Source organism: Lycorma delicatula, chromosome 7 (genome assembly GCF_047948215.1).
Source record: "Lycorma delicatula isolate Av1 chromosome 7, ASM4794821v1, whole genome shotgun sequence".
Classification (NCBI taxonomy): domain Eukaryota; kingdom Metazoa; phylum Arthropoda; class Insecta; order Hemiptera; family Fulgoridae; genus Lycorma; species Lycorma delicatula.
This window is the reverse complement of record NC_134461.1, coordinates 67,374,322-67,393,015: the sequence shown is the minus strand read 5'-3', so window position 1 is coordinate 67,393,015 and position 18,694 is coordinate 67,374,322. Positions and strand designations below refer to the sequence as shown.

General features: G+C 28.6%; 1 protein-coding gene across 1 annotated transcript in view; it reads left to right on the top strand.

Annotated features, from left to right (window-relative positions):
• geko overlaps nucleotides 1–17,195 on the top strand; it is an 82,079-nt gene extending 64,884 nt beyond the window's left edge. Inside the window, exons 3-4 of the mRNA XM_075371410.1 lie at nucleotides 11,198–11,330; nucleotides 16,770–17,195. Coding sequence (XP_075227525.1) covers nucleotides 11,198–11,330; nucleotides 16,770–16,938 — 302 coding nt within the window. The 3' untranslated portion in view covers nucleotides 16,939–17,195. The remainder of the gene's footprint in view (nucleotides 1–11,197; nucleotides 11,331–16,769) is intronic.
• The last annotated feature ends 1,499 nt before the right edge of the window (nucleotides 17,196–18,694 follow it).

Sequence of the window (18,694 nt, the reverse complement as noted above, 5' to 3'; positions counted from 1 at the left end):
TTGAAACACGTATTAGACTTAAGTATTTTTTATTGCACAAATTATGGTTAGTTTAGGAATAAAATAAATAACTTAAAATAAATAAAACGTTATAGCACGAAAACCCATACCATATAAACTTCAAGTTGTGATTCTTTTCCTTTTTGAAAAATTTTTCATTATAACAACTGAGAGCTCGCTTAATTACATTTCCATTTGATAACTCATAAACGGAAGATTAGATTGAACTAAAAAATTAACCCAGATGAATTTCATTCAATGTTATTCTTACTCTCTTGGGACAGGCTGTGGGTGGGGCGACATAATAGCTACACAAATACAGTTATTTTACCAAACTCTGACGAAACAATATAAAGAACTAACCAAAACAACATCAACAACCACATAAGAATGGCGGGAAATATCTAATTAAATCAGCTATTCAACAGGAGACCTGTATTTTATTAGATAGAGATAAGTAGCAGTTTTTATTTTAAAAAATTAACTACAGATATGTAGGTGCACAAATGGGAGTGTAACAAAACCCGTTCCTTATCATTAAAAAAAAAATGTTAATTTTTTTGGTTGTAATCAGAGGAAAGACTACAGCGACTAATGTTTAACGGACCTTGATTGGGAAGACCAATTTGAATATTAGGGTTCTGGAGCACTCTTTTTTATATCAATTAAATATACAATTAATCACTTTTAATTACATGAATTTTCGTATCATTATTCTACTTCATTAATCAGTTTACAGTTAGTAAAATTATATTAAAAATTAAGAGCGTAAGTCGATTTAAGTAAAAATAAATTTTAGATATATAAAAAAAACATATTTAAATTTGATTAAATTGAAGATAAACGTATTATAAATAAATATAGAATAAAAATAAATATTTTTTATATTATTATTATTTATTCATTACACGCTCATGGTCGACATAAAGAAAAATTAAAAAAAGGTTTGGCATAAACGCAATATTCAACGACGATTCATTGTATAATATTATTGGTCAATACAAACAAGTATCCAGTTCGAGGAGAAGTGTTGTAGAATTTCTCTTTAAAAGGTCACTAATGTTAAGAGTAAACCACTTTTGGTTATAACACGTTTTGACATCCTTTTAAGAGTTTAATAATATTTATTATTTAATAATCATGACTGTTTTTTTTTTAAATAGAAATAAAAAATCAACCACGACTTTAAGATTGTTGAAAGATATTTTTTAGTACAGCAAAGTTTCAATTTGAATATTAAATTACATATTGATATAAAAATTTCTTATGTAACATAATAAAATTACAATTCAAACTTTTATGCGGTTTTGAATATTAATAACATGTAATTTTTAATAATTATATTATTTTTTTTGCGTAACATACAAGAGATCTCTTAAACTTGCAAGACTTAAATTTCTTTTTTAAAGAATTATTTCTTTACCAGTACAACGATTGAATAATTAACAAAAGAATATTAGTATTTTTTTATGCGACTTGGAAAAAGAAAACAAAATTGGATGAATAGGTTCCAAATTTTTTTTTTTATGTAAGCTCTAGTTGTAATATTAGTCGTGATCTGATGATTTTTCCTTTTTTTGAAATTTCTCATCGTATTTGTTTGAGATTTCTCGCGTATTTTTAAATTTTGCATACTTGCAGAATTTCCTGAGGTTGTCATGTCGAACGTTTTTTTCCCGTTAAATAACTGTGAGATATTTTAAACAATTAAAAAAAAATAAACAGCATTGTTTATAAAGAAGATTTGAGAATTTTTCTTCGGTATAAACGTTTTATTTTGGGGTTGGGATAGTAGAATATTATATGTCTGATATCATTTTAATATTTAAAGAATAATCGCGCAAGAGTTCTAGAAAATAATTTGAAAACGTAGGTAGAAATTTATATTTCAGAATTTCAAAGAACCTTAACTCCACTCTGTATCATTTCCCTACATTACTTTTTTATCAAGAAATTTTCCCTACATTAATTTGTATCAAGAAACAGGTTTGTTACGGGGTTTTTTTAACGACTTCTTCCCGTACAGATGCGTTTTTTTGTGATGATAGAGTGTAAAGAAAAATGTTAAATAAATAAATTTTAAACTATAAGTTTTAGATTCATCTTTTAAATTACGAATTTTAGATGTGATTTTAAATTAAAGAAGTAACCACATTTTACTCGAAAATTGTTGTCCACGTAAAAAAAATTTAAATTTAAAGAAAAAATTAAATAATTCTTTTCCATATTACTATTCATAAAAGTTTATTAAAATAATTGAAATAAGATTATAAATCCTTTAATAATGAATAACCGAACGGGATAATTAATACAAAAAAGAATAACCCTTTTCCTTCACACAATTCGTTACAGAGATAAAATAAAATCCCAGGTATTATAACGACAACAAAATGAAAAGGAAATTGTAGACAACCGTAATAGTAACGATTAATGGTAGAACAGTAAATGAAATTAAACTGACATGAATGGTTGATTTTAAATCATTAATCACTATTAATAATAATAATTACTATTTTCAAAATTAATTTTTATTCACATTAAAGAGCATTTGTTAACAAGGTATGACTAACTTATACAACCTATCTTACTATGTATATATGTTAAAAGAATATTTACATAAATAATTTATACGTAATCAGATTTGAAAAAAAAAGAATACGTTAACTAAGTATGATAAATGAGTACAAATCTAAGAAAAGTCATTTTATAAATTAATATATAAAGAGATATCAGTTATTAAAGTAATATTGAAATAATTTATTTACTCGCACAACCATCTGAACTTTGACAGAATTTTCAAATATCAAATTGTATTACTTATTAATAATTATAAAGGGATAATTTGAAAATAAACAATTAATTTTTCTTGTGGCTAAGAAAAAAATCTATTGGGAGACAAAATTAATGGTGTAACCTCATACGTTATATAATCGTAATGATTTTAAGCAATCTTGACATGAATCATCACAAGTGAAAACCGAAAATGATTTAGCCATGTTATTTCAAGAATAATATTCCAGTCATGCTTATTAAGGAAACTAATTAGTGGTAGTTTCATGTTGCCTTCTTGACTCAGCCAAATAAGTACACGTTGGATATTAACATGTCAACTGCACTGAGTTGCTGGTGATGTTCAGCCTAACAAGTTTACTCCTGTACTCTAAAACCGGGGTTGATTACACAGTGACATCATTTTACACAGAGAAAACACACATGAATCATAACCGTAGGGAAAAGTATAATTATAATATAAAATAATGTATAATGTAAAGTAACTGTGTAATATATCCCTTTTTGTGATAATCTATCTGCTACTAATTCTATCATTCTGTCGTTATATCCTCGCTAAAAAGAAATACTATATTTTAAAAATTACATTTAAAAAAGTTTTTGAATTTCAACTTCCACAAGTGCACTGGTATCCATCGTCTATTATTCAAATCCGTATAAAAGCAAGTAACGTTTACTAGCATTAGAACCTCGGACCCTTCGATTTAGAAAGTCAGCTGTTAAGAAACTGATTTGCGTCATTGAATTAACCACTACGTAGGACAAAAAAAAATGAAGATATTTTTCTTATAGCGAGTAGTTTTTTTTTATTTTCTTTAGACCGTTTCCTGTTATTCAGATTCAGTGCATGTTATTAAAAATTTATTTAAGAAAAACTTAAAAAGTATTTGTATCACTTCATACTAGCTCCTGACGATTCAGCGGCTCCTTACTACATTCAGGCAGTCTTCTTTCACCCGCCTTCTTATCATACTTCATGGAATCAACGTACAAACTTACAAAATATAATATATATTCATTAAAAGTATTTATATACACTTATACATAATATTGTATTATTCATTCAACTACTAAAGGATCATTTCTAATTACGAAGTAATAAATGTCTATATTTATTTATTATTTGAACCAGCGGTAAACACATATAGTAATTACTCTAGTACCCTAGCCCAGCTACTCACCAAAGCTGATATTATGTCGACACCTATTTTTAAAGATATATCTCATTGAACGTATACCTTCAATCGAGTAAATGAGAAATACATCGTTTCTAATCTAAAGGCATGTAAATCTAATCTAAACGGTGACATATCCTGACAGTTTTTAAAAAAATATTGTTAATAAAAGTTCAGGTAGTCAAAAATAATTAAAATCTGTAGGGAATGTTACAGTATATCCTCCTTGCAGCATATCTCAGAAGCAAAGAATGGTAATAAGCCAAAAAATGGTTATTGTTATGGTTTTTCATTTCTCGACTTTTCATGACCTAGGATCTCTAAAAAAAAAGAAAAAAGTGGGGGGGGTAATGTTCGTAAATATGTATGTATGTGTGTTGGCGTGTTGAAACTATTAATTATTAAACTTTAATTTGAAACTATTAAACTTTTAATTGGATAAACAAATTTTTATGAAATTTTATACAGAAATCTTGTTTATAGGACAATTTTTTGGTAAAATTTTAGGGTCATTATCTAAAAGGAATATGATGGATAGTTTTTGGGGTTAATTTTTTCAAAATTTTGTAAACATTTATATTAAGCACATTATCTCACCATTTCAGCTTATCTTATCCTTTTTTAAAAGAATTTACGTCAAAATTCCTCCTTTCTCAAAAATCAAAAAAAAAAAACTTTTTATTTATTTAATATTTTTTAACAGAATTTATGTCTTCCTAGGCATAGTAGTAGTGTGACCAAAAAAACTTTGAGGAAATATTGGGGGTGGAACAACCAATCAAAGTTTAAAAATATCGATTTTTAAGTCTTTTAAAACTTTTTTCATTTATTTTCATGTATCTTTATTTTTCTACTAAAACTACGAATAAATAATCAATGGCAGGAAATTATTATAACTTCGTTGCCAGCTTTTATTATAATCGTTTCGTACTAAGACAGCTCTGACTAAGCGTTTACCATTGTTTCCTATGATCCGTTCTGGCAAATGCTGGAGTGAATTACTTTTTTATTTTGCGAATAGATTCAAAATTATTTGGACCTTCTCAAAAACTATGAGGAAAAGAGAGAAAAAATTATACACGCGCCACCTATATTTGAAAATATAGGTGTGTGTGTGTGTGTGTAAAATCATAACCTGATTTTGTTTATTGCATTTGTTATCAAAATAAAATAAATATACTAAAGTCAGTGAAATATATAGTACATATAATTATATGCAATTAATATATTAAATATGTAAACATACTTAATTATATGGCTGTAGAACTCATAGTAATAATTTTATTGTTCTGCAGGTCATTTGTAGATTTAAAACTGCATGCATAATTATGTAGATAAGTCAAGGTTTCCCTTCTTTGATGTTATGCAATGCTATATTTTTAGTAAAATAATGAATTTTCTTAAAGTATTAATTGATAAGTGCTATTAGAGTAAAAATAATTCTTTAGAAACTTTGTTTCATTTTATCGTATTTAAAATTATGATTAGATAATTATAATTTTATAACTTACTAACTGTTACAGGTCTGAAACCATGTAATAAATGTAGAAAGTCGGTATCTTTTATGAATAAAAAAAAAGAAGTCAAATAAAGGTTACGGAATAACATAATTAGGGAACAATTTTTTTTAATATTAAATAATAAACAATACAAATTAATGTGTTCCCGTTATACGTATATTAAATAAAAAGTGGAAATTGTAAAAATAGAAATCTTACGATAACTTATTTGTAGCCTACCGGGCCGGTAAAGTGGTTTACTCATCAACGAAAATCACTTGTTTAACAGCTGATTTTCGAAGTTAAAGGTTCGAGATTTGAATCCTAATAAAAGCTAGTTGCTTTTATTCGGATTTGAATACTAGACAGTGGATATCGGTGTACTTTGGTGATTTTTTTTTCTTCCCCCCTCTTCCCCGTATCGGATTCCACAGTGAAGCATAACACAATCCGGGGAAGTGTCCTTTTAAAAGCCGGCTGGAACTTATCTACTAATGCTTGCTTCTAACTCCCAGGAAAAGGGTTCCTGTTCCCCCACCCTAGGAGCCGGGACTCGGTCTTTATGCTTTTTTGCCTGAAACGAGAACACCCAAAGGAGCATTTTCACCGGGACTAGGTCTTTTCTACAAGAGGACGAGAGAGTCCCCGTGCCTCATCACTGCTACACATCTGTACATGCACAAATGAATACCAGCTCAGCAGAGAGCTGTCCCTCATCCCGTCATTGCCCTAGCAGTCCTATCCTTCTGTTGAAGGACCCGTGTAATAAAATCAGATATAGCACGGAATTGTATCTCATTCACCAACATACGGCCCACTATACTCGCCACCGTAAGTGGCCCAGATACTTGGCCCAATACTTTGGTGGTTTGGTTTCAATAACCACACGTCTCAGGAATGGTCGGCCTGGGTCTGTAAAATACCTCTTTGGTTGTTGGGGAGAGTAGCCTATTTGTTCACCGGTTGAACAGATTGCAACGTACTCATACGGGAAAAAATATATGTGTGACGAATATTAAGTTATATAGAACGATTCAGGAGTAAGGGAAATAATTTGGGAACTGATTCTTGCGCTTTAAAAACGAAAATCGATTATACAAATATATGTCCGAAAACGCTTTGTAATCGAGTTTTAGCTAGAGAAAAATTTTGCCCGAATTTCAGTTCCCCAGGTGAAATGAGCTAATACTGAAATTTTCAAGGCGTTATATAAGGGATAAACTTAGTATTTCTTATGTTTTTTGACCTAAAAAATCTAATAAAACAAGTCTCAGAATAATATCTTCAATAATTTTCATAATATTCAACATAAAAGAGAAAAAATAAAAAAAAGTAATTACTATTACGTTTTTTGCTAAGATCACTATCGTTTCTATGTTTCTAGCTACCTTCTAAGCCTCATTTTTTACAATAACTTTATTAAATGACTACGCTTATGTATATATGTATAATTAATTTAAAAATAATAAGTTATGTATAATACTTATTACAAATGATAAGTGGGTAATAAAAAGAGTCTTATAAATTGTACAGTAATTTAAATTTCAAGTACAATAACAGTACAACCTGTTTAAAGTGTTGTTAAATTTTTTTTGTTAAATATATCAAACATTTCCTAATTTCTACTTTAATGTATTGATAAACTAAAAAACACTAATCTACTATCTGACACTAATCTCTAACCTATTTCATGATAAGCATTCCCTCAGTATTTTATTTTCCTATCATTAGATATTTTTTTATTAAATAATAAATAATATTATTTCGTTATAAGAAGCTTATCAAATAAAATTTAACAATGTTGAATGAAATTGTTTCCAAAGGTATAAAAACAAACAGGCGCCAACTTATAAAAACGAAAAATACAAAATTTTTGTATGTTTGAAATCAAGAATCCTAAAAACATTAAAGAAACACAAATTTGGATCTTCGGGAGGGCCTTATTTTTTTAATCTATTTTATTTTCCCTACGTTATATTCTACAACAGCTAGAACTAAAGATTCAGAAGTATAGATATTTACTATAAAATAAAACGCATGGGATTTGAAGAAGGGAATTTTTTATAGAAAATTTGAAAAATAGCGCAGTGTTAAAAAATGTAATCTTCCTAATAACGTGATGTATCATTGGCATAAATACGTATTTAATTTTTTTTATAAATTAAATACGTATATAAATTTTATACGTATAAGTTTATAAATTTTTTAATTATAAATAGGCTTATAATTAGGCTAAGTTACGTAACTATCTTTTTAGGAGTGGGGAAGATTTCTTTTTTTCCATCATAATGTATAATGAAATGTTTTTAAAAAATGATATATTTTTAAAAAACCAAAAAATTAGTTTCAAGAAAAGTGGTATCTTTTTATTTAGCTTTTAATTAGCTCAGTTAAGTTATTAGTAAAAAAACATTCCTTTAGAGGTATTATTTTCAGTATCTATCAATACATAAAACTTAAAACTAGTTTTCCGTATCAAAATAAAAAAGTAATAAACATTACTATTACTACCAGATATTTATTATCTATGAACATATATCAGTGACTGGTCAAACAAGAACGACAAATTGGCTTCAAGCTGTGATAATTACATCAAGGCTTCCGTTGTTCTAGGGTAACATTCATTTATTTTATCTTCAGTGAATATCAGTAAATTCTGTTTGGTCTAGCAATTAATAACGTGATCATGTTCAGTGATAGTAAACGACCATTAAGAAACTATACAGAGTTTAAACAGATTAATAATTAACAGTGGCTGTTAAAATAAACGGAACGGATTTTTAAAGCAGCGATTCAAGCCATAAAATTAATGTAATCCTACAACGTGTAATGGCTTAATTATCTGTAGAATTTAGCTTCTGTAAGTAATACCGTGTTTGCTTTCCAAAAATTAATTTTTAGATAAAAATTTAATATTATGAAGCTATTATCCGTTAGAAAAATACACGATTTAATAATACATTTTAATAAACGTTTCATTCACACGTAGTGGCAGAAACATTGTCCTCCTGAAAGTACGGTTGAAAATATTTGAAATTTTTCAGAGGGGTTTAACTTATGTCTATACACTCGTTAAAAAATAATTTTTAAAGATATTACCCAAAAAATAGGGGTTGCTCTTATTGACAGTTCTCAATTTTTGGTGAATATCTTAGAATAGAAGAAATTAAATTAAAAATATATATATACATAGCATTATGTTATTTTTAATTTTAATTATTATTTTGATGGCAGAATCTTTATCGATGAAAAGTTTACCTATTAATCAAATTTTTAAAGTTTTCCTAAGTTTTTGAATCGGTATTCGTTTTTTAAAATAAAAAACGCATTAATGTTAAACTTAAAAAATCTGACTATTAAATTTTAATACTTTCCTCACATTGGTTATATTTATTCTTACACAAAAGGTTACCTAAGTTTCTTTTTAGGTGTGAGGAATATTTCTTTTTTTCACCATAATTTATGATTAATTTTTTTTGTAAAATTAGCATTATGTTTAAAAAAAGAATTAAAAAATCTGGTCCCCACCCCTAAAATCACCGTACAAGAATTTTTTTTTGATAAACCCAAAAAAATTTAAATTCAAAAAATCTATATTTTTTACTTTGATCGGCTCCCACATCCCCAATATTGCCTCAAAGTATGTTTTATTTATTGCATAATTTCTTGCCGAATTTGTTTTGTAATAACTTCCCAGGTATAGTAAAGCAGTAAAGCAAGTGATCAAAAAAAAAAAAAAAAATTAAAATACTTTGGAGGCAATATTTGGGGATGTGGGAGCCGATCAAAGTTTAAAAATATAGATTTTTTTTTTGATCACTTGCTTTACTATACCTGGGAAGTTATTAAAAAAAAATTTGGTAAGAAATTATGCAATAAATAAAAAGTTGTTTTTGGTGAAAGAGATAATTTCGGGGACAATAATTTTAGGGACAAGCATGTACTGAGCCTAATGTATAGCGGGGTTATTTTTGCAAAATTTTAATTAAATTGATCCCCCGAAACAAAACCCTGGAGATATTAACTCCCAAATTTTAACCAAAAAATTACCCATATACACGATCCTCTGTACAAATTTTCATCAAATCGGTTCATCTGGTGAAAGGTTATTAAGCTTTAAACACTCACGTGCCTTGGCAAAGGTGGTATATATATATATATATATATATATATATATATATATAGGGGGATAGATGCATACAAGTATAGGTAAATGTCAAGAAATGAAAAAAAAACCCATAACCCATATTTTGACTGCTTACTATGCTACTCTCAGCATAGTTCTAGAACAATGATGCCAAGAAAAGGATTTTTATAGGTATATAATTAAAATAGTTGATACTTCTGAATTTAATATAATATTTTTAATTAATTTTTATTAAATATGCGGAACTTTTGTTCCCTATAACTTTTATGAATTTAATTCTGTATTTCGTATGAAGAAACAAAAAAAAAAAAATATTTTATTGTTTCCCTAAAAGAAAGAAAATAAAAATTTCCTTTTAAATCGTAAACTATTAATCCGCTTATTGGTAATACGTAATAATAAAGATAGATTGGAAATATATATATATTTTTGTTTTTATTTAAAGACTCATGTCGTATTATTACAATTTTAAATAAATATAATTAATTAGTAAGAATTCTTTATTTTTAAAATTACTGGTATATTAGTGGAGATGGCCATGTCATTATTTTATTGTGACAAAACTCCCACTGTGACATCCACGCACATGATGTGCGATGCAGTTTCGAAATAGCTGTGAAAAAAGAGTTTTTCATCAAGTTTTTCATTATGAAATTAATCGATATGCTCGTTAATAGAATTACTCGTCAAGTTACGATGAAAATAATATAATAATCTATCTCAAATTGCCCATATATTGAGAGTTATGAAAATCTTTTAAAATTTTTACTGTAATGTGTTGTGTGACATTCTATAAAATCTACTTCTAATTTTTCGTTAGAAAATCTACTTCTAATTTCAATAAACAAAAATGGATGAAAACACTGTTTTCTATGAAATAACTTTCTTTTCTTCATAAAATAAAATTACATACAATGTTGTCTCCAACAGTTTACGTAATTTTTTTCTTTATATAACGTGGATTTTCAAAATAATTTTTATTTTAAACGTTTTGTCTTATCGCTAAAAAAAATGAGCTTAGCTTTAATACTAGTTACGCGTACTAAGGAAATCATTATATAAGGAAAGTTTAACAACATATTTTATTACCAAAACATGTTTTTTATTTACCTTATGTAACAAATATGCCGACTTACTAAGTCAAGAATAATTTACATTGCTTATGATTTTTTCCATTGTTTTTCTTATCTATTACCAACACAAATTAGTAAAACCAAATAACGAAATGTAAACAATAATAATATAATAGTTGTAACAATATTAACATACAAGAATGAAACGTGAAATAACCTAGTATGTAAACAAAATAAACTGTAATTTCAGTATTAAAAATATGTATGGAATTAAATTCTTTCCTACTAATATAATAAAATTCTTGCATAAATTTTTAGTAAAGCGGTAATAATAATAATTAAAAAATACTATCATTTATACTAACTAGGTTCCTTATACTCGAATTCTGACTTCCCCAGTCAATTTTTTTTTAACATAAGAGATTTTCTGTTATATATTTCATAAAATTAAAAAAATCGTTCAATACATTATTTTTCGTATGATTTATATTGTTTTTATTTTTTTTGTTAAAGGTCGAAAAAGCAAGAATCAGCTAGTTGCTACAATGAAGAATTCATGTTTGCCTAAGCTCATATGCGAATTAAATGCAGCACCGCACAAAGAACAACTATCAGAATCAGAAAAAGCATTGTTATCCCTGATTAGGTCAGTAGTATAATTTTACCTTTTTTACAATTAATAACATTTTAACAGGAACTGTTAAAAGTTACTTAATAAATTATCAACCATAAAATACACTTACTTATATTTTGTGGTGCAAATAAAACTCTATAATATTTAATATATTCTTACTTTATTTTTTCATTTGTACCTGTAAGTAAATTTTTATAGACACTTGATTGATTAGTAAGCAGGAAACAAAACGATCTTAAACTTTACTTAATCCAACTATGAAATAATATCCGATCAAAGGAAAAATGAATAGTAATGGAAGGGAAGATATCCCCATCTTTTTATTAAGAATAAAATCTTTAAATGAGACCAATAATGTGTATATACAACCAACTAAAAAAATAATAATGGGACCGGAGAGAGCCCCTCTTGACTTGTATTTTTACTAATTTTATGAACTCTTCCAATTGGTTAAATACAAAGTTATTCAATTTTTACACGTAAATTGTCATAGCATTTAACACATTCTACCATGCGTTTACTATTAAAAAATTACTGTTGTCATGGTTATTTAAATTTATTTCAAGGGACTTATCAGCTACGCAATGAAATTATGACTAAAAGGCTTTCTAATGACAACTTTTATGCATTGGCATGTAACCGATTGAGTTTTATGTTATCTGTTTTATAATCCTCTAATAGAATTACTAAAGATGGACGAAGCAGGAGCGATATAAAATGCCGAATACCACAAGCGAAACGAGCCTTCAGTAAGAAATATAATTTGTTTACATCAAAAATTAATTTAAATGTCAGGAAAAGATTTTTGAAAGTGTATGTTTGGAGTGTCGCTTTATATGGAAGTGAAACTTGGACAATCGGAGTATCTGAGAAGAAAAGATTAAAAACTTTTGAAATGTGGTGCTATAGAAGAATGTTAAAAATCAGATGGGTGGATAAAGTGACAAATGAAGAAGTATTGCGGCAAATAGATGAAGAAAGAAGCATTTGGAAAAATATAGTTAAAAGAAGAGACAGACTTATAGGCCACATACTAAGGCATCCTGGAATAGTCGCTTTAATATTGGAAGGACAAAAATATTGGAAGGGAAAAATTGTGTAGGTAGGCCACGTTTGGAATATGTAAAACAAATTGTTAGGGATGTAGGATGTAGAGGGTATACTGAAATGAAACGACTAGCACTAGATAGGGAATTTGGAGAGCTGCATCAAGCCAGTCAAATGACTGAAGACAAAAAAAAAAATCCTCTAATGTTTAAAGATTTATTTCAACCAGTAATTTGCCGCTTCCACAGAAATTCGAGTAAAATATACAAGAGTTTAAATGCTGTAGGTTTGGAAAAAATTTTGTTCATTACTTATAATTACAGAAAAAAATATTTAATTTTAAACTAATATAATTTTTATAGAAATACAAACTAAATAAACTATGCTGTAGATTAAATACAAAAATTATGTTTCACTGAACGGAATTAAAATAGTAAATATCATTATATATTATATACTATAATAGTATAGTAATAGTATAGTATATATAGTATAGAATACTTTTTTCATCTTGAACTACTCATATTCTGACATTTCATTATTTTAGCTTTCTTTTTTTTTGTTTTAAAGCTTAAATTACAGAGTTATTCTAGTGGTTACACTCGTCGTTGCAAAATCAGCTGATTTTCAAAGAGTTTTAAAGTTCGAGTACTTGTAAAGGCAGTTGCTTTTATATGAATTTGAATGCTAGACTGTAGATACTGATTTCCTTTGGAATCAGAGAACCAACAAGTTACACTTAACCGTATTAGAGATAGCTCAAAAACTAATGTTTTTTTGCGGACTGCTTCACGATCGTGTGAATGGACCTTTTTTATTTGCGGAAACGGCATTTAGTGCGAATTTGGATTTGTTAGAAGAGTTTTTTACCCTGGCGGCACTCCAACGAGGTGGAGTGCCGCCACATTGGAGTTTCTTAGTGCGTGAATCCCTCAACAACACATTACCAAATCGTTGGATAAGACGAGGTGGACCGATTGCTTGGCCATCTCGATCACCGGATATAGCTCCATGTGATCTTTACCTATTGGGTTTAATCAAGGATAATGAATACAAAAAAATGGATTGTATAAACACTCAAAGTGAAAATAATCCAAATTTAAAAAGCTGGAAACAAAAAAACATAGTGCCTCTACTTGCATTGTCATAATATCCCTATGGTTGCAGTATATGTATTGTATTTTCTTCTAAAGTACCATTCAAGAAAGCTGTTTTCGCATCAAATTGTTTAATACTCCAATCATACTGAATAGCGATACCCAACAGAGCTCTAATGGTTTCTAATGTGGCAGCTGGACTGAAAATATTATGAAAATAATACCGTAATCCAGTAAATGAGGTTGATAACAAATAATTTCATCTTTGTAATCTTGTCGAAAAAACATTGGACCTCTCCCAATGTGATCCGTAATCCAGTAAATGAGCTTGATAACAAATAATTTCATCTTTGTAATCTTGTCGAAAAAACATTGGACCTCTCCCAATGTGATCCGTAATCCAGTAAATGAGCTTGATAACAAATAATTTCATCTTTGTAATCTTGTCGAAAAAACATTGGACCTCTCCCAATGTGATCCTTTGTGGTGGTTCATATTCCAACATTCTTAATATTAAATCAAATAACTGACGGTGATCCTCATCATCAACTGTTTGATACCTGTAGAGGGGTTTGAAGTTCTCTCTGACATATCGTCCAGTTGAACTCTTCTCATCTCATGGAATAATGCTAAGGATTCGTTCCATCATAGTAAGGTGTTCCCTGTTAACGTGGCTTTGGAACAGAGTAATATCAAAATAAACCTCAAAGAAAATACAACCAATTGACCAAACATTACAAGGTTGGACCCATCTGAGTTCCAAAATAACTTCAGGACCACTTTGATGACTTCAAGGAGAGGATTGTTTACGTATTCGAACTCATAGATGTGGATATGTTACACCGAACATGACATGAAATTGATTACGGGTTGGCAAATTAATTAATGTCTTTGATTACAGCCAAAAAAAATGTCAATTTTAATGTTTCTAAATTCATACAACCCGATTTTGTATGTTAATAAATAAATTATTTACACAATATCAAAGTTGTTCAGATAAATCTCGGACAACCGGTATATATATTTAAATTCAAGATCTTTTTATTGCTGCGGTTTATTTACTTTTTGTTTTTATATATCTTATTACTAATTACTATTCCCGATCATAAATAGTGTGATAATTTATCATCTTGCCTTATTTAATAACCTCTGAACAGTTCTTGAGCTTTTAGATAGTAGTCGAAAATTACAAATAATATACATTACTCAATTTGAAATTAAAACAGGCCACAAAATCAAGTTTTTTCCAACTTTTTTTTCAAAAAAATACTCAATTTGATGAAATTTTTATACTCAATTTAAAAATTTATACTCAATTTTTCATGAAATTCTCGTTTATATGATTTGGTTTGTCTGGCATTTCTCCCACCATCATCCCATTCGGTCGCTCTAGGTCGCTCTAAAGCATAAGACCGAATATCCGTGCCACAAACGGCTACTGTGCCTCAAAACCGTTTAGCGACCAATATCCTAATTAGCTCCTACAGCTTACCTAACTGCGTGAGCGGAATAAGCCACCGCTCACTTGTCATATATTACTAAAATGGGTAGGCGCACCCCATCAACATACTAAAATAAATGTTTTGTCAATAAATTAAAATTTATTCCGTCAAGGACAGCAATTTGCTGCCACGCCTAGTTCGCTGAATGCCAGCAAGTACCTGTCCACCATATTATAGCGCTTGGAGCTGTATTTGACCGATGGCCAGCCATTTCTCGAGGGTAGCTTCCTGCAGCAAGCGGTAAGGAGTCTTATATCCCTTAAACTACTGATGCCGGTTGTACAAAACAACGGCATCAAGGAACTTCCACACGGTCCGACAATGCGGCTCACGCCACATTGAATCGCCGTTTATGAGTGGCCAATTCATACAACCCGATTTTGTATGTATACAACCCTTGACATCTAAGTTCTAGGGTGGCCTGAGTTCTGGCCCCTCCAAGAGCTAGGCAGTCGAACATTATGTATTCGTTCGATTGGACCTCCCCGCAGACACACAGCTCATCAGCTGCCAGGTAGAACCGAAACAAATATTGGTTCAAATTCACGTGGTTGGAAAGCACTTGGCCTCCCGTTGCCCTTAAAACGAACTAGAGAAGTACCATTCCCCCCGTCCTGTATAAATTTATAGAGACCTACCCTTAGTTGTGGCGTGCCATTCTTGCTACCATGCTTCTATCGCGAGTCTGTAAAGTCTCCTCCGCAGGCCAGAGATGGGCAACAGTTCGAAATCTAGAATCGGTGCATTGTGATTACGTTGACAATAAGGCATAATAAGGCATATGTTTCTTTAGTTTTGATAACGTACGAAAATACTGCAGCACATCAAGATAATTTTTGACACGTTTTACAAATCACACCCATATTTTGAATTTAGAAGTGCAACTAAATCTCTGCTGTATTCGTTGATTTTGATTATTTCTGCAGTAAAAAGGTATACTTTTTTATAAGTATAATTAGAAAGAACAGAAAATAATCAAAATTAACCCTCCCAGAGATTTAGTTGCACCTTCTAAATTCAAAATATGGGAATGATTTGTAAAATAATGCAAAATATTTTAAGGTGGCATCTGTTTTGGGGATTCATAAATAACTATGAATATTTTTCGTATAACTATGAATGCAGGTAACTGTATGAAGTAATGCAGTATCAATCCTCCAAGCACAACAATTACTTTTGGAGAACAATTATTATGGTTTAAACAATTATTCCAAGCGTACACACAAATCAGCATTTGTAATCATCACAGAATATTTATAGAATTGTATTTATTACCTTAACACCTTTACAGATGTTATTACATCAAACGTTTTTCGTATCTTTATATATATATATGTCAATCCATTTGAAATGACTTGGGTCACTTCAAACGGATTTTCACGTCAAATGATCACTTGTTGGGTGACAAATTAAAAAATAATTGAAACTTACCCACCTGTATCAAAAAAATTTTATAGAAAAAAATTTGAAGAAAATCGGTTAGATCAGTCCTGACATATAAGGTCAAAAGCAGAGCGACAGACATACGTACATACATACGGTTTTTTGGTCTAGATTAACGTAAACATTTGAAACATTTGTGTGTGTGTGTGTGTGTGTGTGTGTGTGTGTGTGTGTGTGTGTGTGTGTGTGTGTGTGTGTGTGTGTGTGTGTGTGTGTGTGTGTGTGTGTGTGTGTGTGTGTGTGTGTGTGTGTGTGTGTGTGTGTGTGTGTGTGTGTGTGTGTGTGTGTGTGTGTGTGTGTGTGTATAAAAATTTGTGAATAATATTGATAGTTTTTAATTTTTTATTTTATTTTGATTTCAGTGATACAACAATCAGTACAACAGCTGAAGTAACATCAAGGTATCATTTTGCAGCACATATGGGACAACTTATAGCTGGTGTTGACAGTAATGGTTGCCATAATTTTTATCCATCTTGCCCATTTCCAGGACTTCAAGTTTTAAGTATACTTAAAAAAGTCAGATGGTGAATGAAAATGTTATGTGAAATGTGTGAATGAAAAATGTTGGCATGTAATTAATGTGTATAATATTTTCATCTAAAAAAAGTTACCGTGGTATGTTAAATTTTGTGAGTTAATTCTTTTACTTGTGTTAGTTTTAATGAAAAAGAAAGTATAAAAATTCACAAAATTAAAAAAGGGTGATACTTTGCTAAAATGAATTTAGATGTAAATAAATATGGGTTTGTGATATTGAGTAATAAATGTTTAAAAATGTGATCATACGATATTAGTAATTTATATTATTTAGAATGTGCCTGTAGATAATATGTAAGTGAATATTTCCTGCATACCACAGCTATCCAATGATGCTGTAAAAACTTGGTTCAAGTACAGTTAAAGTTAGCTCAATTTAACTAGATTTAAACCCTACTCCTACGTTACTGATGTCGTTAATCTTTGGGATTGAATTAATGACAGTCATATGGTTACTGACCTTAAATGGACCAAGGCAAACTATTGAAGTATAATTAAGCTTTCATCATAAAATGAAAGTTTAAAATAACTATAAACCAAATATTTTTATTTGCTAAATTTTTTACTTATTTAAGGCAGAATAGGTTACAGCATATTATCTTGTAATTTTACGTTTAAAATAATCTATGAATTCAATACAGATTTAGAAAATTAAGAAAGGTATAAATTGAAAAAATCTCAACTGGATGAGATTTTAAAAATAAAAAATTCAAATTATATATACATATATATAAAATTTAAGATATGTGTTTTTATTTTTGTTACCAAATATAAGTTACCAAAATATTATTTAGGAAATAAAATATTATTTATTTCCTATTTTTTAAAATATAATTTAAGTTATATGTATATTCTTTTATCTTTTAAAAAAGAATGATATCAGGATTGTTATAAAGTAAATAAATAATTATTATTAACTTTTACATAAATGTTAATAATAAAATTTGTAACAGATTAAATAAAATTTTCGAAGTAATTTTAGTGGTGGAAATTACCACAGATTCCTTTCAAGTCTCTCCTAAATTTTTTTTCTGGAACTAAGTTATTCTTGTTACATATAAAAACTATTGAATTAATTTTTATGATCTGCGCATGATATTTTGCGACGAGATCAAGTTTACATCTTTTTCTATTTCTAAAAGATGTGTTAACTGAAGAGTTTTAAAACTGCTTGTAATATATAAATATATATATATATATATATATATATATATATATATATATAATCCCAGCTTGGTTTAATAAATTATTTTTGATTCATAAAAGAGCATAACATTTTTACAGAATGATTAAAACAGTATTTAATGTATTGTTTCCTTTTTTCAAATTAAACAACTTATTTCTCAACAGACATGCAGCTCCGGTAATTTTTTTTACAAAAGAAAAATAATAATTATTAACACATAATAAAAAATAAAAATAATGTACTATTTATCCTAATTACACGTAAACTTAAATCCAATAATTAAAAAATTGAAGGACACCTATTTACTCTATGGTTGTTTTACATAATGACTTAGCTTTAAAGATTACTTTATCATAATTTAATAATTAATAATGTTCAGTAGTCAGTAATTTTTAATAATCATACTACTAATATGTTTATAATTATTTAATTAGAAATAGAATCACATTAAGGAAAAAAATAAGAAATAATTAAAAATTACAGAAAACTGGTTTTCTCGACTTATAAATTTAACTATTCTACCTGTCCGGATAAGTACGAGTAATTTCATGATTCATTAAA